Raw genomic sequence first — 21190 nt, forward strand, 5'->3', positions numbered from 1 at the left:
CCCCTGGACACGGGTGAGCTGGGCAGTGGCAGGCGTAGCTGGAAGCGTGACAAGGACAGGCGGGCGAGCGCCAGAGACCTGGCGAGCCTGGGCCACAAAGGCAGAAGATAGTTCAGAGTGTTGGGAGCTGCAGAGGCCAACAGGGCTTGGTGAGGGGGTGAGCGGCTTTCAGTCAGGGAGGAGAGTGGTGGGCTGTGGCAGGGCTGGGAACAGAGACCCAGACAATGAGCCTCCCCGGGAAGGGAAGGAAGGCAGGCGAGGGGGCCAAAGCAAGCTTTCGGAGATGGGGAAAGATGTAATGGTGTGAGTGGGAGAGGACATGGGAAAACAATGATGCAGCCGAGTCCTTTGAGGAGGGGGCAGGAGGGGCGCGGGCAGGATAAGGGAAGAGCCAGACACGTTACAGTGAGCGTATGTGGGGGCAAGGAGGGGACGTGCACAGGTCACACTGGCCTCCACCCGGTCTGGGAGGGCAGGGAGTACGGGGGCTGCGCAGGGAAGGGCCGGGACGGCTGCACCGTGGCTCCATACGGAGGCGGGTTCACTGGAGACGGCCACACGTGCACCACTTCCGCTGGGCCTCCTCTCTATTCTCCAACCGCTCAGAGTCAGAGGGGATGGCTCCAGTGGCCAGAGTTTTGGAAACTAATTGAAAAACAAACTCAACTTCGAAAAAGTCATAGCTAGTCTTCACCCGGAGCTGGGCTGTGAGCTATCAAGAGACTTGCAAGGGGTCCGGCCACCCAGTCGAGCTCGAGAGGTGGGCCAGCAGGAGCGGTGCAGGAAGCTAAGCTGTTGGGGGTCCACGCACCAGCAGCGCTGGGTCTGGAGCCACCACCTCCCCCAGGGCAGGATGGGTCAGAGGCACACTAACCCTTCACAGATGGGCCAGCAGGTCCAGACACACCCGTGTAGCAGCAGTGCCCAGATCCCGACCCAGTGTCCCCAAGCTCTCTTGCCTGGATCATACCGCCCGGGGCTGGACAGAGGTCGCCTAATGCACTTCCTCCCGGCCTGCAGAGTCAAAGCTCTGCCTCGTGCTTCTAGCTGAGCATAACCAAGCCACAAGCCCGCTTGGTCCAGCTGTAACCTCCACACAAAGGATAACTGAAAGTGGCATGCAGAATCTAAAACAAATCACTTGATGAAAGTTACTCCGGATTGTGCCGACCATGATTGCCATTACCCTCCACTGTCCTGTTGTGTCGAGTCACACACAGTCCCCCTGGTTCCCTTGGCAGCTGAGTTTACCCCTGCAATGCTTAATGCCATCTTGATGTCACTCAAAATAAAAACCACCAGGACAACAGCATTAATATAAAGATATATTCCATAAAAGAGTTTGGCAGTCAAAGAAAAGCATCATACTTCCTGAAAACACAAGCATTCTTCTTCCTCTAGTCTACAGAGAAAATTGTAAAGAAAAAAAAAAACAAGAACAAAAACAAAAATCATAACATCATCAACAAACACCCACCAGTATACACCACACCAGCATGTACACTTCGGCAAGTCAGTAAAGGTAGCACTCAATCCCTGAATGAGGACAGAACTGGTACAAGATCCAGAGAAGCGTTAAGATAGGAGCCCAGCCAAAGACACACAAACCATTCGGTACATAAGACAGACTTCATTTCCAAGAGCAAGCCCCAGGATAGCCCTGCCAGGGAGGGTGGACATGATCACCACAGATATCCTGATTGGGGACAACGGAGGGGGGTCATCACAAAGGTTAGCCAAAAAAAAGAACCATCCCGAGCTTCTACACAGCTGCAGGCTGGGGTCTCCGGCTCCACACAGGGGCCCGGCCGCAGGTCCGCTCTCCAGGGAGAGGCAAATGCCAGGCCGACCAGCGGCCCTTAGCATGTGGCCTCGACAGGAGCCCTGGTCACAGGTTCCAGGCTGGCCGTCTCTGGCCCTTGCCTTGGGGGGGGGGGGGGCGGGGTGTGTGTGTCAGGATTCAAGTTCCAGGTGGCGGTTTCAGTAGCACCAAGACCAGAAGCCGGCGAGGCCAAGCTGGGGAGGGGAGTGGGTGCATGTGAGCTGGGGGTGCACAGAGGAAGGGGGAGCGCGCGTGTGCACCTGGGCTGTGAGGCATGAAAAGGGGAAGTAATGGGGTTGGTTCTTGAGACACTCAAGGGAACTGAGAGGGATGGCTTCAGTCCCAGACACCGTGTAAGGCTGCTTGGAGGGAATGCCAGAGGAAATGAAGAAACGGTGTGAGAACATTCTTATCCCTATAAATAAACTATTTACACACTTTCAGAGAGGGAGAGCCGACTCAGAGGAGAACCTTGCCCACGCCCCCCTCCCCCCGTGCCATCGGGCACACCGCTGGCGAAGCTGGAGGCGGGTCTCGCCCTGGCAGGGGCAGCGGGGGGGCGCTCCGTGGCACCCGTCCACACATGGCTCAGGCTTACTTGGACATGGCTGAGGATCCTGCAAACATCCCCCGACTTGTGCAGACACCACAGGCTCTGCTGGCACGGTCCACCTGTGCCCCTTCCCCTCCCCAGGTCCTTCTGCTGCTGGGAGAAGCCTCGTCCGTGTCTGCTAGGCCCCCCCGCCCTCATGTCCCACCCGCAGCAGACGAGGCTGCCCTCCGGGCCAGCACCAGTGACACGAGTGGGGAGGCCAGGGTGCCCTGCAGACACGCTTAGCCTCCAGGAGAACCAAGTCAAGCCCTTTTCACAGCCACGGGAGCCCTCTGTCCCTCAGAGTCACCACCCCCACTTAAAGCCATGTTCTCTGTCTCTGGGTAGACCCCGGGGTGGGGGGGTCTCCGTCCCAAGTCCGTGCAGGTCAGAGGGGCCCCTCGGTCTTCAGCACCAGCAAACAGGAACGGGGAGGTCGCGGCACGCTGAGGCCGAAGGCAAGCTGCTGGCTCTGGCTGGGTGCTGGGTGCGTCCACTTCTCTCCCTCTGGATGTCGACTTGACAAGAGTGAAGGGCTCTGGCCTCCATGGCGTGGCTCAGCTCTGCTTGCTCACCGCTGTTCCTCAGAAGTGATGGCCTGCCTTCACCGCCTCAATGTCCGAGATCAAGGTCTTCGCCAGGAAGATGCCAAAAATCTGAAACCAAAGCCAGGACAGGCTGTCAGCGTTGGGGCCCGACGGCGAGGTGCACGGGGAAGCCTGCACTACACACCAGCCCGGGCCCACTCTGCACACTGAGGACGCAGCACACAGAACAACTGGGCCTGTGGCAAAACAAGACCCACCCACCAGGAAAAAGTGAGTCCTGGGGTCTGTTGTGCTAGATCCCTGGGGCCCAGAAGTTTGGGGCACACAGCGGACAGCACAGAAGGCCTGCCTCCGACAGGGCCACGCACGTCACGTACCATGAGCTGGGGCACACTTTGCACCCGAGGTTAAACCAAAAATAACAGAGTCACCTGACTGGTTTCGACGCAAAATAATAAATCTCGATGTTTCCTGTAAACCTGGATTCCACAAAAAAAAAAAAAAAAAAAAAAAAAACCTGGATTCCACAATAAAAACAAGGTTCTCCCTGATTTTACCTGTGCGGCCGTCTGACCTTGGTGACCAGCATCGTCATGTGGGAAGACAGTTTTTCTACCAGAAACAGACCAACGTGAACTCGGAAATCTTGGAATTTTATTTCCCCTTTAAATTCTTGTTGTGGTTTATATTTGATGAGCCAGTCCTTCTGAAGTCTGACTGCTCTGCCCATTTGGCAAGTAAATTTGTTCTTTCCTTTTCTAGGTGCTTCTGTGTCTAAGCTTCCCTCGGAGATCACTCAACACACATTCGCGGGGTGAAGGAGGAAGGGGTGTGTGGATGGTGAGCAGACCCCGGGCCGCGGTCAGGAGCCCTCTTCACTGCACCGTGTGGGAGGTGAACGACGCACTTTGCGCACGGCGGCGGCGGCCGTCCCAGAGGCTGCTTGGGGGCTGCCGGCTTCTCCTCCCAAGCCCTGGGCACCCCGGAGAACTCCTGGTTTCTCGGATTCGCAGAGTTCTTGCCTCCCCTCCTCCTCCCCATTCTCTCGGCCACCAGTCTTCCCACATGCCATCTGGTTCAAATGAACAGGTGCGACCCGCAAGGACAGAGGAAACCACAAAGGGCAGGGGGAACGAACCTGTAGCAGGGAGATGGCGATGAAGACGCCGGCCACGATGTAAATATTGCGCGGAAGCCAGCCCTCCAGCGCCTGGATGCAGCCTTTTGTGAAGATGGACTCGTCCCACTTGCTCTTCAGCTGCAGGGAAACACCACAGCAACCTGAGCCCAAGGCATGCGGGGCATCCCCACCCCAGCTCCCCAGAGGGTTCCCGCAGCGGGCAGGGTGAGGCTCGGTGGGAGCCAGGGTGCTGGAAGGTAGGTGCCAAGGACGGACAGAACTCTCCAGGAGAACTGCATCCACCTGCCTCGGTCTCTGCCCTCTCCCCTCTCCCCGGGCAGTCTGCATCTTCTACTCTGCCCCAACAAAGGCTCCCTGGCGGTGGTCTTTACCCACCCCCACTGGGCCTCCCCAGACTGAAAGAGGGACACACCCCCAGAGCCCACATCTGAAGGACAGGGAGGGAGGGGCCTCAGGGCTCAAGAAGGAAGATGTGCCTTTAAAGAGAGAAACTAGAAGGGCCTTCAGCATCTTCTAAGTCAGAGAAGTTGGCTGGGGAAGGAGAGGACAGTGGTTTCCCAGATTGTGTCCCCCACCCAGTTAAGCTTGGCTCCAGCAGCCAGGGTCACAGGAACGGTCGTAAGCCCACGGGCTCCTTCCAATCCTGACCCTTAGCGGAGACTCAGTAGGCACACGGGAGGTGCCCTCAGCACACACAGCCCACCTTCACCCACACACAGCCTCGCCCATAGCAACACTGATGGATTAGTAATCCATTTTAGTGGGGTGAGGGGCTGAACTGTGTCCCCCTAAAATTCAGATGTTGAAGTCCTAACCCCCAATTCCTCAGAATGTGACTGCATTTGGAGACAGGGTGTTTAAAGAGGTAATATAACCCATAACCCTAACGCTAACGCTAAACTCAATGCTCTGGAGAGATCTCTGAACAGCAGGATACCAGGCACATACCCATACCCTCACCCTAGCCCCTAACCCCTAACCCTAACAATAACCCTAACTCTAAAGTTATCCCTCCACAGAGGTCTCTGAACTGCAGGATAATAGGCACATACCTTCACACTGTCCCCAACCCCAACCCTAACCATTATGTTGGCCCTAAACCGAACCCAAACTCTAGATCTGAGGGAAAAAAAGATGTGTTACATATATACAACGGATTATTACTCAGCCATAAAAAAAGAATAAAATCTTGCCATTTGCACCAACGTGGATGCAGCTAGAGAGTATTATGCTAAGCGAAATAAGTCAGTCAGAGAAAGAGAAATACCATATGAAAAAAAAGGTAAATAAATTAAAATGAGGTTATCAGGGTAGGCTGTAATCCAATATAACTGGTGTCCTTATAAAAAGTGATCAGGGGCGCCTGGGTGGCTCAGTCGGTTAAGTGACTGCCTTTGGCTCAGGTCATCCTGGAGTCCTGGGATCGAGTCCCGCATCGGGCTCCCTGCTCAGCAGGGAGTCTGCTTCTCTCTCTGACCCTCCCTCCTCTCATGGTCTCTCTCTCTCATTCTCTATCAAATAAATAAATAAAATCTTTAAAAAAAAAAAAGTGATCAGGACACCAAAAGACACAGAGGGAGGACGAGGTGGGCACACATACAGAAGAAGGCAGCCACCTACAAGCCCAGGAGAGAGGCTTCAGACCAACCCTGCCAACACCCTAATGTCGGACTTCTGACCGGAGTTCTGAGGAGAGACGTTTCCGTTGTTTCAGCCACAGTCTGTGCTACTTGGTTATGACAGCCCTAGAATCTAACGCAAGTGGCAATGAGAGGACAATGCTGGTGCAGGCCCATCCCATGCAACGGACGGAGGTCCCTGCAGAAGGGCTTCGGGCCTCCCAAACCGGAGGCACACATCCCTGATGTCTGTGGTCAACAGGAGGGGTGCTCGTGGATTCCCCAAGTTCCCTCCTTCAGAATATCAGTCACTCATACCACCAAAGGCCACCGAGCAGTGCTGGCGGGGAGGGGGACACTCACTTCTCTTCACCCCCACACCCCCTGTGGCCTGAAGAAAGCCCTGGAGGACTGAGCCTTTCTCCCGCCCCAAGACCTGTCTCCCTGCTCATTGTCACCCCCGCCTCCATATGGCAGCTAAACCAAGCCACGCGCTCCTACAGCTTCATCCTGAACTCCTAGAGAACAGACACCTCCTGGGACTCCAAGGAGCCATTAAAAATATAGCCTTTGTTCCCGAAACTTTCATCTGACCTCTTTCCGCTAATGCAGTAACTGCTAGATTTTGTGACTGCAGTTCACAGGGCTGGGAATCACCCCCCTCACTGTTCCCGGGAGTCTTGCCACCAGCGGCTCCTACCCAGCTCGCTCCCAGCTTAGATGGCAGACTCGAGTCTCACCCACTCCAATTTGCACTTGTGCTAAATCAGGATGCTGGACCACAGGGAATAAACCTGACAAACTCAAAGTTGCATGCATCGGGTGCTCACCTGGGTCCTGACATCATAGCCACACTGTGTGTTCACAACTTTTTGCTGTAAGAAAAGCAGGAAAAAATTGGTCATTTTTGTTCTCTTGGGAAGCCAATGGTGGAAGGCTCTAGAAAAGTCCCAACCAAACATCAGCAAACACCTGTACAAATTCCACTATAGCTCACATCCTTTAATCCCGATGCCAACTAACCTTTCATACTAGGACAAAGGTTGGCCAGCTGTGTGTGTGAGGGAGACCTGTCTACATAGCAACTATTCAACTCTGCTCTCGGAGCATGAAGGAAGACATGGATGATGCATAAACAAATGCACATGGCCATATTTCAGCAAAACTTCACTTATGGACACTGAAATTTAAATTTCATATAATTTTCACCTATCACAAAATATTATCCTTCCTTTCATTTATTGTCAACCATTTAAAAATGGGTGAAACTGTTCTCGGCTCAAAGATCCCACACAGAGGAGGCTGGATCCGGTCCACGGGTCATAGTTCGCTAGTGTCTGCGCTGGGAGATGCAAGTTCCGCTCGCTCGGTATTTCACGGTCACAGTGGGGATCTCAGGCCCTAGCTGTGCGGCCGCAGCAAAACCCGAGCCTCTCCTGGGCTGGGGAGCAGGCCTGCTTGGAGCCCCGGAGCCCAGTACCGCAGCTGTAAAGGGCTCACAGTTCTAGCAAACATTCAGTGCCCCTTCGCAGGTCACCCCAAGAGCCCCGTTTCTGGAACCCAGGGACCCGGGCCATGGGCTGGGAATGAGAACAGGTGAAGAAGAAAGGCGAGAATCCTCCACCACCCCAGACAGTGAGTACCCCCACCGCCCAGGCATTCTCTCCAGAGGACAGTGAAGAGGGCGGCCCAGGGCTCACCGCGTTTCTAGCATTTCGTCCAGGCACCCTGCGTGAGAGCCCCTCAAGGGAGGGACACGACTGGTTTTCTCCTGCTTCACCCAGAACACTAGAGCAAGGGCAGGTCATGCAAAACCGTTCCTGGGATTTACACACAGAGGGTTTCGGCACTGCAGGAACCAGGCGGTGGTGTGCGGAGGGAGCACAGGGCAGCCCGAAGAGAAGCAGCCCGGCGCCTCCAGAGCCCGGAACTGCTCCACGAGCCCCGGGGCAGGCCAACTCACCGCGGGGTCCGGCACGCAGCAGGAGAAGGGCACCCCACACTTCTCACGGCTGTAGCTGGCACCGCTGCAGTTGAAGTAGACGTTGAGGTCCCAGTCTTCAGGCCCATATGCCCCGCAGCACTGGTTCTGGGATCACAAAAGCCGAGAGCTGTCAGGGGCTCTGGCTCTGAGCCAGGGCTCTGACCACCCACAGGGGAGCGGGGACACGAGAGGAAGCGCTGCTCACGTACACACAGAGAAATCAAGGCCCCCCAGCGACCTCCTGCATGCACAGAGATGCTGAGCATGGTGACCTGGGTAGCCTTTTAAGAAGGAAACCAGGAAACTCGGCCATGACCCCCACCCCCACCCCCACCCCCGCCGGGTCCAGCAGGCAGGACTGGCTCCGCAGTGCCCCCTGGCCTCCGCTGGGGCGCAGCATTCTGGTCCAGACCTCCTCCCCCGGGAGCTTCCCCTTCCTCCCCTCCCCTCAGCCCAGAGCAGATTCCTCACCCTCCTCGGAGGCCACTCAGTACCTCTGATACAGTTCTCTGGTGCCCCCAAGAACCCCGCCTTGTGGGCTGTGAGCGCGGCTCCCTCTCAGAGAAATTTCCAAGCTGGCCTTACTTCCCTTAGGTGCCTCCTTACAAAACACAGCTGCTGGACGTCTAACTCCCAAGGCCAGAATTGTGAGCGGGGTGGACAGTAACACAATCATAGCTCTGCCCCCCGTAACCTGGGGTCTCTGCACCCCCCATTATCTGGTGTAGCTGCAAAGAGAATCGCCATTCATCTAAAAGTTGTAAAACAGCCAAACACTGACAACAGCACGGTGATGTCAAGGGCATCCCAGAGCAGGAGCAGACTCCGTTTTCACCCTCGTCCTGACTACTAACGTGGCTGTGGCCGTGATCACAACAAACACACGACCAGGATTCCTGGTTGTCTTCTTTCACTTCTAAGATAAAATCCCATGCCCCCCCTTTACCCTGCCCTGTTCCAGCTGCTTTCATGATTCCCGAGTACTTCAGCGTGAGGAATCTCCACAATTTACCGAGTGCCTCTGGAGAATGTATTTTCAAGGGGAAAGGCGGCACTGAAGGAGAGCGCCCTGGCTTCGAGGCGGGTGTGGGCAGGAGCACCCGGGCGCAGCGGGGTGCTGGGACAACGGGAACCGCCAGCAGGCTCAGTGAGGGGCGGGAGGAAGTGGCAGCAACAGGGCTGTCACAGACGAGTGCCGGTCACTATTACGACACAGCGTCTCTGGTCACATAAGTGGGTTTGGCCGGATCCCCGACATAAGGGTAAACAAGTTTTCGTGAACATGAGAGCAGACCAGAGTTATTTTTAATGCTTGCTTGCTTATTTTCTTCTCAGAACCCAAGCGTTCCACATGAAGTCCCTGAGGAAGCGAGGTTTTCTGGCAGTGCAAAGACGGATCACACGACGGCCTTGCCCCAGCCGGTGGCGGGGAGTGGGCCCCCCCAGGGCGGGGACGGCTGTGGTCCAAGCCTCCAGGTGCAGACGCACACAGGGGGACGGGGGCCAGATGGAGTCAAAGCCAAGGCCTGGGATGGCTTAGACAGCCCCCTGGGGACATATTCCAGGGAGGTCACATTCCTCCCCATCTGGGGAAGCTTCCTCCAGGCAGCTCTGCCCTCTCGAACAGGAAGGGGAAAAGGTCCCAGGGAGGAAGGGGACAGGAATAGCCTCAGACGGTGAGTCACACGCTGGGGGGAGGAGACGCTCTGCCCCTGGGTACCCACAGCGCCTGGGGACCTGCGGCCACCTGCATGGCTGGGACCGGAGAGATCTGGGCCCAGGGGGAGGGTGGCCGCGGGGGCAGCTAGACCACCTGCCCCATGCAAGTGGGGGAGGACACACTGTGAACACGCCCACACAGCCAGGCAACCACGAGCGGGCAAAGCTAAACTGACCAGAGGCAGGAGCGGCACCTCCCACGGCCTCCCCGCTACCTGCCATGCTGAGGAGGGACGCCCCGGGTTCCCTGCTAGCCGAGGCTGGAGCAGCGTCCCCGGCCAGGGAAGCCCACGCTCTACCCGGGAGGCCAGCGCCGGCAGTGCTTACGGCTTTCTGAAGGGAGTCAATGAGGTTCTGTAGGTCAATGTCGTCCCGGTAGGATCTGATGTTGCTCTCGAAGAACTCCCGGAACCGGTCCCTCACCCAGTCCTGGAAGAGGAAGGCCAGCACGGCCACGGCCAGCTCCAGGAAGAAGATGAGCACGATGGTACCGCAGAACTGCATGGGGCAAACATGGGATTGAGAGTCATCACACCTCCGGCCTCCGGCGGGGCCAAACCTCATCTGACCCGGGATCGGTGCCTGCCACATAGGGTGGGCTCCACACCCGAGAGACCAGCGCCGGAGCCCCCGGGGATCCCATGTTACTGGCTGGCAGCCCCGCCCCATCTGTAAATGCAGATGTGCACCCCCACCCACATCACAGCATCATTGGTAAGAGATGAGTGAAAGGACGAGAAAGCTCCAAGCCACCGTGTCACCCATTTCCTGTGAGGTAGCCTCCCTCCCCAACAAGCCCCATTCCGGGAATGAACGGCTAACCTACCCCACCAGGCCATCAGCTCCTTTAGGGCAGAGCCTGGGGCCCAGACACAGTATCTGACCACTCTCCTCACACACACAACCATCCAAGTTGCTAGAAATCTACTGTCACCCACACTTTAGGGACAAGGAAACCACTCAGGCATGTCACTTGCTTGAGGTCACGCAGCTCATGCAGGACATCTGAGTCCCTCTGTACGTGTCAAGATCTCCGTAGAAGCACAGCGCCCCTGGCCACCACAGTGGTGGCCTTCTGCAAGGGCCCCCCGCAGCCGCACCCCTCCCATCCGGCAGACATCCGGCCAGCAGTGAGTGAGTTCTCCTGGCCATTACCACCACTGGTCACCCTGCGCTCTAAGGAGCGAGGTCACGGCAGGCAAAGGTCTCAGAATAAGACAAGGGGAAACACCCACATACACACACAAACATACATACGCACAAGGCCCTCCAAAACGCAACCTCCATTCACACAGAAGGAAGATACTACATATATTTTGAAGAGGAAAAAAAAAAATGAGAGAAAAAAAAACAACAACACATGTTTTGCTTTTTAAATTAAGCCTGGGGAAGAGAAGGCTTGATCTAATAAATTCAACAAATAATATATTGCAAAACACGATTATGTGTTCCCCGCCCCCCCCAGATGCTATTTAATTTTAACTGAAAGCATTTCAACGTGAATTTGTATCTAAATATAAAATCAAACTCTTCGTAACTGGCAGTTCTGCCAGGAAATTAAGGATTCTGCATTGCACATCCCAGTACATTCACACCCTGGAGGAGGGAAATGGTTTCCTAACTTTACTGGCAACGTCTTTTGATCTTAGCTAAGAAAGGCAAAGGTGAGGGCACCTGGGTGGCTCAGTTGTTAAGCGTCTGCCTTCGGCTCAGGTCATGATCCCAGGGTCCTGGGATCGAGTCCCACATCGGGCTCCCTGCTCGGCAGGAAGCCTGCTTCTCCCTCTCCCACTCCCACTCCCCCTGCTTGTGTTCCTGCTCTCGCTATCTCTCTCTCGGTCAAATAAATAAATAAAATCTTTAAAAAAATTAATAAAAAAAAAAAAAAGAAGGGCAAAGGTGAGTAGCAAACAAACAATTCCTTTACAACTTCTGAGGGAAATAAGAGGCAAGGGAGGGGGAGAGGAGCTGGCTGCTTAGCCATCTCTTCCCTCCAGGAGCTGAAAACCAGAGGGGCCCAGCTTTTCCAGGGATGAGGAGCTGGTTCAGCTAATTGTTTCCTGAAACCTTACCGTTTGGTGGGCAGCCTCCTCCCCGCACTGCTGGGGCCCAGGGGTGGGGGAGGCTGTAAGAGGTGCGACCCTCTCCGGCCAGATAAGGGCTAAGCCCGCCCCGCAGAGCCCACACCCCTCCCGCCCCTCTATCTGTGGCTACTCACAAACTTGAGCAGGCAGATGTTCTCCCGCAGGGCCCCCACGCAGCCAGCGAACCCCAGCGTGAACATCACCACGCCCACCATCAGGACCAGCACCACAGGGTCGATTCCATGCAGCCGGGTCACTTTGGTGAGGTCAGACAGCACCCCCTGAAAGAGGCAGAGAAAGCATCAGCCTCATGGAGTCAAGGGTGCCTGGGGGATGGGGGGGCGCAGGGCGCTAGGTTGTGTCCAGCGCTAAAATAAGGACAGGGACCTGTCTTCTGAGGCTCAGCCCTCTCATTAACAGCCAGGCCAGAACAGAGCGTGGCCCCTGCCCACTTGCCCTCTTAGGGGCCTCTCTGCCCACAGATCCTTGCCCGCCTCAGCTCCCAGGGCCCTCGCATGCAGCAATCCTGGGCTGCACCTCGGCTGTGAGTCCCTCCCAGGCAGAAGCCATACTTCTTCTGGAGACTGCAGGATCCCTGTGCCAGGCCTGGAGTGCAGGGCACCCTAGGGCCAGAGCCTCACCCTGACCTCTGGCCATGTGGCAGCTTACTCTGCACTCAGTTTGTGGAGAACCCCACTATCCTGAGCTGAGAACAGCTTCACTTTGCACACCCTGGTGGAGAACAGCCACGCAGACGAAGGCAGCACTGTCCATGAAAGCTGCTGTGATGATGGGAGGTGTTCTATATCTGCACTGTCCCAAATGGTACCCACTGGCCCCATTGCTATTGCGCACCTGAGGGCAACTGAAAACCTGAATTTTAACTCATGTTTCATTTTAACTAATTTAAATACATACAGTCACATGTGGCTAGGGAGAACCAAAACCGACTGAGGAGTTCTACAGGATTCAAAGGAGGAAGGAGAAAGGAGCCACCGGCCCAGCACGCAGCGGCTCCCAGGCTCCCAGGTAGCCAGGCCTCCGCTCAGGGCTCAGCCGGAGCTGCTGCCGTTCAAGAGATGGCCACACGGTGGCGATATGAGTCACGGTTTGCAGGGGCTTGTGGGGTTTGTTCGCAGGACAAAGTGACATTGCACTTCAGCTCCTGCCCTTTAGGGGTTCACAGGCTACCTTGAAGATGCCTAAACCCCAAGGCGGGCCTTATTCAGCTCCTAAGGCCATGGCAAGAAAGCCCACAGATCCAAGCGCTCCCGCCTCCTTCTCCTGGAACCAAAGGGAGCTTCCACTGAAGGTAAGAGAGGGTCCCGGGCCTGAGGCTCGACGATGCTTTAGTTCCCAGTTTCCTGCCTGGCCCAGGGCAACTTGTTCTGCCTTGCTCCTTCTCTGTCCCCTCTTCCGCCCGCCCTGTAGCGAGGGTCCTCTTCAGCTCTGCGTCCCCAGCATGCACCCACCAGCGGAGCAGATGTTGGCTCAACAGCTCGCGAATCTGGTCCCCTCCTCAGAGCGTCCACTGCCCCTTGTCCTTCTGGGCAGGAAGAGCCCGGTCTCCCCACCTCCCCTCTCCTGCACAGGCTGGGCAAGGGGGTTCACAGGGGAGTAAGGAAGGGCGCCCAGGGGGCGTGTCACACAGCCCTGCCCCCGATCTCAGAAGGACAAGAACTTCAGGAATGAACACAACTGTGTTCAGGGAGGTGCTCGCTCCCAGAGGCACCGAGAGGAGCAGAAGGCGGCCCAGGCCCGCCCCAGACACAAGGGCAGACAAGCCCCCAGGCCGTCTGAGGCTTCTGGGAACAGCAGAGGGCTCTCCACACTCCCGGAGCTCAAAAACCCAACCAGCCCAGCCCAGCCCAGCCTGTGACCCCACCACAGGGAAACAGAGCCAGTCCCAGGGCCCCAGGAGGTCTCACGACAAGCTCAGTAACTATTTCCCAGAGCTGGCTCTGTGACGACCAATGGCTACAAACCATTACCCCATGCAAGAATGCTTGTCAGGGAGGAGTCTGGAAGGAGCAATTAAAGCTGAACACACCTGCTCCAGGAGACCTGATGCTTCCACAGTGCTGGTAAGAGTGACACCTACCTTTTCGCTCCATGCCCACAGTCCGACTCCAAGGAAGACAACTCCAGCCAACTAAGCAGGGGAGGGGGGGAGGGAAGGGGAGAAGTGGGGAAGGAGGGAGAGAGGGAGAGAGGGAGAGAATTAGTTAAGTCTGAAACCAGCACCATGAACATGCTTCTGGGAGGAACGTCCACACTGCTAGTCAAGGGACGCTCCTGGCTCATGTCCGTGCAGACGGGCCAGCGGCAAGGCAAGCCCTCGGTCCCTGCAGATGACGCGAACTCTACCCCAGAGCGAAGGAATGGCCAGGCGTTTGGGGTAACTTACACCTACCTTCCCTGAACATCTGGACAAACTCAATGGCCCCCACGCTCCAGGGAGCAGAGAGGAAGATCTCAGAGCACAGGCTGCCCTCGACACTATGGAGTCAGAGACACATCATGATGGCCCTGCCCTGTTTCCTCCACATTCCCAAAGCCCCTGAACTCACTTCAGTGCAGGATCTGGTATAAAGAAGACATGACCCTCTGTGACAGCCCCCCAGGTGCATTCACAGGCTCCCCGTGCTGGAGAGCCTCTCTCCAGAGCCCTGGTGTGCTCCGCGTTATTGGTTACTGGGTTATTTGTTACTGAATTAAAATAGGCCTGTGCTAAACTACACATTCACCCCAGAAAAGCAGCACCCCTCCACCCCACTGGAACCAGGCTGCCTCACTGTACCACAACAGAAAGCGCCCCCCATACACCACACAGGTTTCTAAACCAGAGATTTTGTCCATATAAAACAAAACACCTGGCCTCTGAAAATTAAGCTGCCTATTTTTCTCCGTAAGTTCTTTATACCACGCTAGCATTTGCCTGCCATTCATCAGTACCTCCCGGTAAATAATGGGGCCAGGTCTGTCTAGGACTCACCTCTCCAAGGCATATTCTCACACTTTAAGAATCCCTGCCTCCTTTGTTCACTACTGGCCCCGGGGGGGCTGGAGTGGGAAGGGAAGGCCCTTCAAAGAAAGCCCCCAGGAGATCGCAACCTCTTTGGAATCACAAACCACCTTCACAGAATGCTTCCGTGCCCAATACTTGGGATGGGATTGCAGAGGGTTCACAGACCCCTCACCGCTGGTTCCCACAGAAGCCCTGCCTGCACCCGATCCGTCCACTTTACAAAGCAGAACATGGGCCCAAGAGGGCCAAGATGAAAACACCCAGCAGTGGAGGAGAAGGGCCTAGAATCCAAGTCATTCAACAGATACTGCCTGAGGCCCTCCTAAGTGCCAGGCTCCACGGCCAGCACTGAGGACGCAGGCAAAGCCCCGATGCTGTTGCAGCTTCGACTCCAGGAAACAACACGCGGTCTGGTGACACCACCCTGGTTTTGCAACTCTGTGGTCCTCCGCTGATTTAACTAGTGGCTAAAGGCCTTGGTTTTTCTTGATGGGGTGCATGAGCACTTCCTCTCCTTCCCCAAGCATCTTACACTGCAGGGCAGGCAAGCCTGAAGGTGACCAATCACTGCCCACTGAATCCGGTAGGCTGCCCTCCCCGCCATTCCTCAAGGTCCCCAATGACTTAGCCTCTTGCCAGAGCTAGAGGTCAAGTCTTTTTTCTGTTTATTTGATCTGACCAGACACAGCTGGTCATTCCCTCCTGCGCTGAGGCACTCAGCTTTGGCGACACAAAGCACTGGTCACTCTTCAGCCTTGCCTGCTGGCTCATCCTCCCCCAGGCACCTCTATAGGCTGGCGAGCCTCACTGCTCTGTCCAGGACTCCTCCGCCTCCCCCAGGTTCTCCAGATGAGGCTGTAATTCACATGGCTTGAAACACCATCTCTACACAGCTGACCCACAAATCCAAACCTCCATACCTAATGTCCACGTTGACTTGTGCACGGAAGATAGCTGACAACATTTCAGTCTTCACATGGCCCCAAATGGAGCCTTGCTCTCCCAGCCCCAACCAGCCCCTGCCAACTCTTGCCCTTCTCATTAAATGGCACCATGGCCACCTCACTGGGTTGTTTGGATGAGAAAACCTACACCTCATGCTCTCCAAATGCATTCAGAGCAAATGGGGGCCAAGCAAAAGCCCAGCCTGGGCCAGGTCCATGGTCACGCCCTACAAAGAGGCATCAGGATCAGGACAGGAGGTTGTCCTGGAAGTTGTCCCTCCCTATGCCTCATCCAGTGTCCCCAACAGCACTGCAGCCCCTCCTAACCGATTTCCATGACAGCCACCTCCCATCTGGCACCACGGTGGATGGTGAGAGAATCCTGCCCCTCTGAGACCCCTGGCTGAGTCAGGGCCAGCTCCCTCCCACTGCAGCCCAGATTCCCTTCTCTTACAACAACTGGGCACTAAGAAAAGGGCTCATGGGTTTTTCCATTCGGTTTTAAAGAAAGAACTAACGTGAACTTGCACCAGACAGACAGGAACCGGCAGGCTGGGGGGGATTACATGTCCGATCATGAGTTCAGTGAACACTGGCCCGAGGCAGGAACTTTGGGGACCAATTCTAGAGATGAGAAGACTGAGGGAGGACCAGACAGGGGAAGTGGCCCCGTGAATGAGCCAGGCCGGGACACTTGCCAGCTTCACCCAGCTTCCAGTGGGGCCCCCTCCCCTGGATCTCTCTGGGGCAGATGGTCCGTGGGGCTGGGCTGTTGTCCCTGGCGGCCAACCATCTGGGAGCGACAGTTCAGCTGGGTGCTTTCCAGCCTCAGAGTAACCTCCTTTGTCTGTCTTTTATGACCTGATTAAATCCCCTCCCAAAGGATGGGGCCAGACTCCCACTAAGCCCAAAGGGAGGCCGGCCTTGGGCCATCAGGTATGTACAGCACTGTGGTCACTGCTCTTTCCTGGGCGCCGAGGCCGGCATTCAACACCTCCTACGCTTAAAGGGCCCCTTCACACCCCATCACGGGTGTGTGGTACTATTACCCCCCTTTCCAAACAGGAAAGCTCGGATGTAGAATGACTTGGTTATTTGCCCAAAGGCACACAACTAGCCAGTGCCAGAGTTCAAACCAAACTGGGTGTCTCTGACCCTCCTGACGGCACATTATCCCACCCCCCACAGGGCAGCCACCCGGGCCAGGAAGACAAGCGGCTGCCTGAGCCCCCCACCGCAAGGGGCAGGCACAGGGGCCCCACAGCACGGGAATTCTGCAGAAGGGGCTTTCGGGCTGTGCAACTCTGAAGCCCACGACCCATATCCTCAGGTGGCGAGGGTCACTCTGTGGCCCACTCTGTGGCCAGGAAGCGGGGTGTCACTGTAAAGATTACTGACCCCTCCCCCCGAGGCAAAGGCCCCCTGTGGAAGGTGAGGGGTCCTCTCTGGACACTCTGGGCTGGAAGCTACACAGAATCCACTCCCCACGAGACCAAGCCTGGGGCACTTCACCCAAGCAGGTTCAAGTGACAATGGAAGTGTAGACACCTGGCCAGGATACTGGGCAGGCTGGACAGGAGCAGGGTTCCAAAACCAAGCAGCTCAGAAGCAGCCCATCATCACCCACACATCAGTGGCCTTGGCCCCTTGCAAGATTTCATTTCGGGGTGTGTAAAAGGACTTGGGCAATTCTTACAGGCCTCAGAGGCCTTCCTGCAGGGAGCTCAAGTCAAACCAGCAGCAGCAATGCAACGCTCTCAGGTTCTGCGCCCACTGGCCTCTGGTTCTTGCAAATCCCCTGGTTGTCAGAGGTTGCCGTTCACAGGGCTGCCTATGGGAGTCTCAGAATGAAAACGAGAAGGAAACCCAAGAGTAAGCCAAACTCAAGGCCTGAGTAGTGCTGAACACACAGCACAAGTCAGCTGGTCCTGGCTCCAGTCTCCACTCTGCAACTGTCTGGTGACAGGACTTCGTGCCAAGTCCAGGAACTCCTCTGTGCCTATGATTTCCTCTGCACAATGGAAATGACCTTTCCTGGGTCATAGGAGGGTTGCAGGGATTGAAGGAAGTATATCACAAGTGACATGCTTACCCCAGGGCATGGAGCCGGCCCAAGGGAGCCCTGCCCTCCTGCAAGGGAGGGAAGCAGAGCAGAGGCATTGAGGGGCCGTCCAGACGCCACCAGCATCTGCTGGCCTTTAGACTCTCTGCGCCCCACCCCCCCAATAACTTCCAGCTCCAGCCTTTGTCCTAAGAGAAAGTCCTTCTTTCCAGAGGCATCTGTTTTATTGGGTCTCAGAGACAACAGTGAAGTAGAGTTCAGGGAAACAGGGCCTCTGAAGGCTTTTTAAGTAAGGTAAGAAAGAATGATGGAAAGAAAACAGGACAGAGTGGAAGAAGCTAGAACAGAACCTCAGCTCTGTTTCTAATTCACCCTGTGGCTTTGAGCAAACCATCCCTCTCTTGGACCTCAGTCTGCCAGTCTGCAAAACTGAGCAGCTGGAGGCGGTAATTGCAAAGGCCTGTACGCCTCCCACGGCCTAAGCTCTGCCTTCATAAATCATGCCAGGGTGGCAACCCCACGGTCCAGGCACTTTCCAGGATAGGAAACCCTGACTCTAGACCTGGTGAGTTCAGAGAACACCAGAGAGCTCGTGACCACTTGAAATGCCAACAACTCAAACTACTGGCCAGAAAGGACTCCAGAGGGCAGAAACTCTAGACCCAACCTGACCCTGAGAGCCCGGGGGGCTGACAGTGAGTCTCAAGATATCTGTCGGGGTTAGGAAGCCTCGCCCTTCAAGACTGTAGCCACTGTGAACCCTACAGAGTACAGGGAATGCCACTTTCAAATAGTCCCACGTTCAAAGAGTCAAAACTAAGCCACTTCTCAGTGGGAGTCTGCAAGGTCTGGGAGACGGAAGGGACACTGGAGCCCGGCTTCCTCATTACAGAGGGAAGCGAAGCGCAGGGCAGGATGGTGCCTTGCGCGGGGTCACACAGCTATCACACACCAGCTTTTCCTCCTGCCGGAAGGGCGGTTCTGAAAATAAGAAGCGTGTGTGCCCTTCCCAGCACAGCCAGCAAACACATGCTAGGGGCCCCGGTGAGGAGGGGGAAGGACTACCCAGAGGACTCGGGCAGTTTCCACAGATGTCTCTGAGTGTCCAGATAACAGAGAGCCCACCCCCACCAAGCCCCGCCCAGGAATCACTGTGTCAAGGCCTTTGACAGGAAGGAGGAAGGGCAGAGTCATCCAGGGAGGTTAGAGGCAGCTCCCCAGGCACAGAGAGAAGGAACCCCAACCCAGCCTCAGCCCCACCTTCACCCCAGCCTCTACCACTGCCGGCACCGTTCAGTGAGGAACAGTGGGGAGAAAACCAAAATACTAAGCCAGCAGTTGACATTTCTGTAGAGGGCCATATAGTAAACATTTTCAGCTTTGTGCTTGATGATCTCTGTTTCAAGCACTCAACTCTGCTTTTATAGCAGGAAAGCAGCCAGAGATAATACGTAAACGAATGGGCAGGGCTGTGTTCCAATAAACTTGTATGTGCAAAACCCGGCCGAGAGCCAGGCCTGTGAGCCGCAGTCTGCCTAGTCCTGCACTGAACTTTCACACTGAAACCATCTGGACCTAGAGACCAAAGACAGGATTTCCTTCAGCTTGGCCACACGAACCCCCGGGCATCCCTATAATTCAGGTCTCCAACCTGGTCTTGTCTTTAAAGTACCTGAACAGGTCATAAAAAATAGCCTAAAACTGTAAAAAATCTCAAATGATCCATCCCCACGATGGACTATTATAGAACAGTGAGAACCAATGATCCACAACTACATACGACAGCATGAATGAATCTCACACACAATAGTTAGCAAAAAATGCCAGATTCAGAAGACATCATACTGTTAAGGAGGTGTTATGGACTGGATGTTGTGTCCCCCAAAATCTGTATGTTGATGTCCTAACTCTCAATGTGATGGTGTTTGGAGATGGGCCTTTGGGAGGTAAATAGGGTTAGATGAGGTCATGAGTGAGGCCTCCATGATTAGTAGCCTTATTAAGAGAAAGAGAGACCAGAGCTCTCTCTGCCATGTAGGACACGGCAAGAAGGCAGCCATCTGCCAGCCAAGGAGAGAGCCTCAGCGGAACCCAACCGTGCCGGCACCCCAATCCCTGACTTTCAGCCTCCAGAATGTGAGACATTAAATTTCTGTCATTGAAGTCAACAAGTCAATGGTATTTTGTTATGGCAGCCTGAGCTGACCAAAACAGGAGGAATGCTTAAGTGGGAAAACTATATCTAGCATCTAACCAAAAGTTACTAGACAGGGCGCCTGGCTGGCTCGGTAGGTAGAGTGTGGGACTCTTGATCTCAGGGCTGTGAGTTCAAGCCCCAGTTGGGCATGGAGCCTACTTAAAATAAAAAAATTACAAAAAATTTACTAGATAGGCAAGAAGGGAAATAAATCTACTTTTCCTTGTGATCTATAACAAGGAAAAATATTCAGTAACTAGAAAAAGACACAAACATGACAAAGAAGGTAGAATTAGCTAAGACATGAAAACAGATATTGTACACACCCTTGGGGATTTAAAAGGAAATATAATGAGGAAAGAAATAGAAAACAGAAGGTCCAAATGGAACTATTAGAAATAGAAAATACAACACTGGAAATGAAGAATTCACTAGATGGGTTTAACAGCAATTAGACACTAACTACAGAAGAAAAGATGAGTCAGCTTGAAGACAAAGCAATAGAAACTATTTGAACTAAAGGGTAGGGGTGGGGGATTGAACAGAGCCTCAGTGACCCACGAGACAACAAGGAGTCTGAGAAGAAAAAGCGGTGGGAGGTGTGTATTTGAAGAAATAATGGTCAAAGTAGTCCTAAATCTGATGAAAACTATAAACCCACAAATCCCAAAAGCCCAATGAACCCCAAACAGAATAAAGAAAACCACACCAGCCCGTATTATAATAAAACTGCTGAAATCCAGTAATAAAGAGAAACTGTTGAAGTGAGCCAAAGGGAGAAGAAAGGACACATTACATACAGAGTACACATACACAAGATATTTTCACCAAATGAAATGAAAATGTATCAAATGTGTGGGATGCAAAAAACACAGAGTATCAAATACCTATACTAGGAAAGAAGATCTAAAATCAATGATCTAATCTATTTTACCCAGCTAGAAAAAAAGCAAAGTAATCCCAAAGTAGAATCAAGGAAATAAAAATAGGCGCAGGGGCGCCTGGGTGGCTCAGTCAGTTAACCCTCTGACTCTTGATTGCGGCTCGGGTCATGATCTCAGGGTCGTGAGATCGAGCCCCGTGTCAGGCTCCACACTCAACGGGGAATCTGCTTGAGATTCTCTCTCTCCCTCTGCCCCTCCCACATGCTCACACATGCTCTCTCTCTCTCTCGCTAAAAAAAAAAATTAAAAATGATAATTAAAAAATAGGAGCAGGAATCAATGGAACAGACTGAAGATGGATGGTGGTGACAGCTGCAGAGCAATGTGAACGGACCTAATACCCCTGAACTGTGCATCGAAAAATGACGACAATTCTAAATCATCCTGTATGCTTTACTACAATTTTCAAAAATAAAATTTAAAAATACTTTTTAAAGTCTTTAAAGATATCAGTGAAATTCAGAACAGAAGAACAACAGAGGAAACACCACCTACACTAAACGAAG

At 54.4% G+C, this 21190-nt stretch overlaps 1 protein-coding gene across 3 annotated transcripts in view; it reads right to left on the reverse strand.

Moving 5' to 3' along the window:
• Positions 1 to 1312: 1312 nt before the first annotated feature.
• The window catches only part of TSPAN14 (tetraspanin 14), a 53844-nt gene continuing 33966 nt past the window's right edge, over positions 1313 to 21190 (reverse strand). Inside the window, exons 1-9 of one of the 3 annotated variants that reach the window (XM_078077506.1) lie at positions 14505 to 14885; positions 13923 to 14008; positions 13611 to 13661; positions 11644 to 11790; positions 9753 to 9923; positions 7686 to 7811; positions 6553 to 6597; positions 4101 to 4220; positions 1313 to 3070 (exon numbers count right to left, since the gene is read on the reverse strand). In XM_078077506.1, coding sequence (XP_077933632.1) covers positions 2999 to 3070; positions 4101 to 4220; positions 6553 to 6597; positions 7686 to 7811; positions 9753 to 9923; positions 11644 to 11790; positions 13611 to 13661; positions 13923 to 14008; positions 14505 to 14517 — 831 coding nt within the window. In that variant the 5' untranslated portion in view covers positions 14518 to 14885 and the 3' untranslated portion in view covers positions 1313 to 2998. The other 2 variants (XM_036089787.2, XM_078077505.1) reach the window with 2 other exon arrangements.

Source organism: Halichoerus grypus, chromosome 7 (genome assembly GCF_964656455.1).
Source record: "Halichoerus grypus chromosome 7, mHalGry1.hap1.1, whole genome shotgun sequence".
Classification (NCBI taxonomy): Eukaryota; Metazoa; Chordata; class Mammalia; order Carnivora; family Phocidae; genus Halichoerus; species Halichoerus grypus.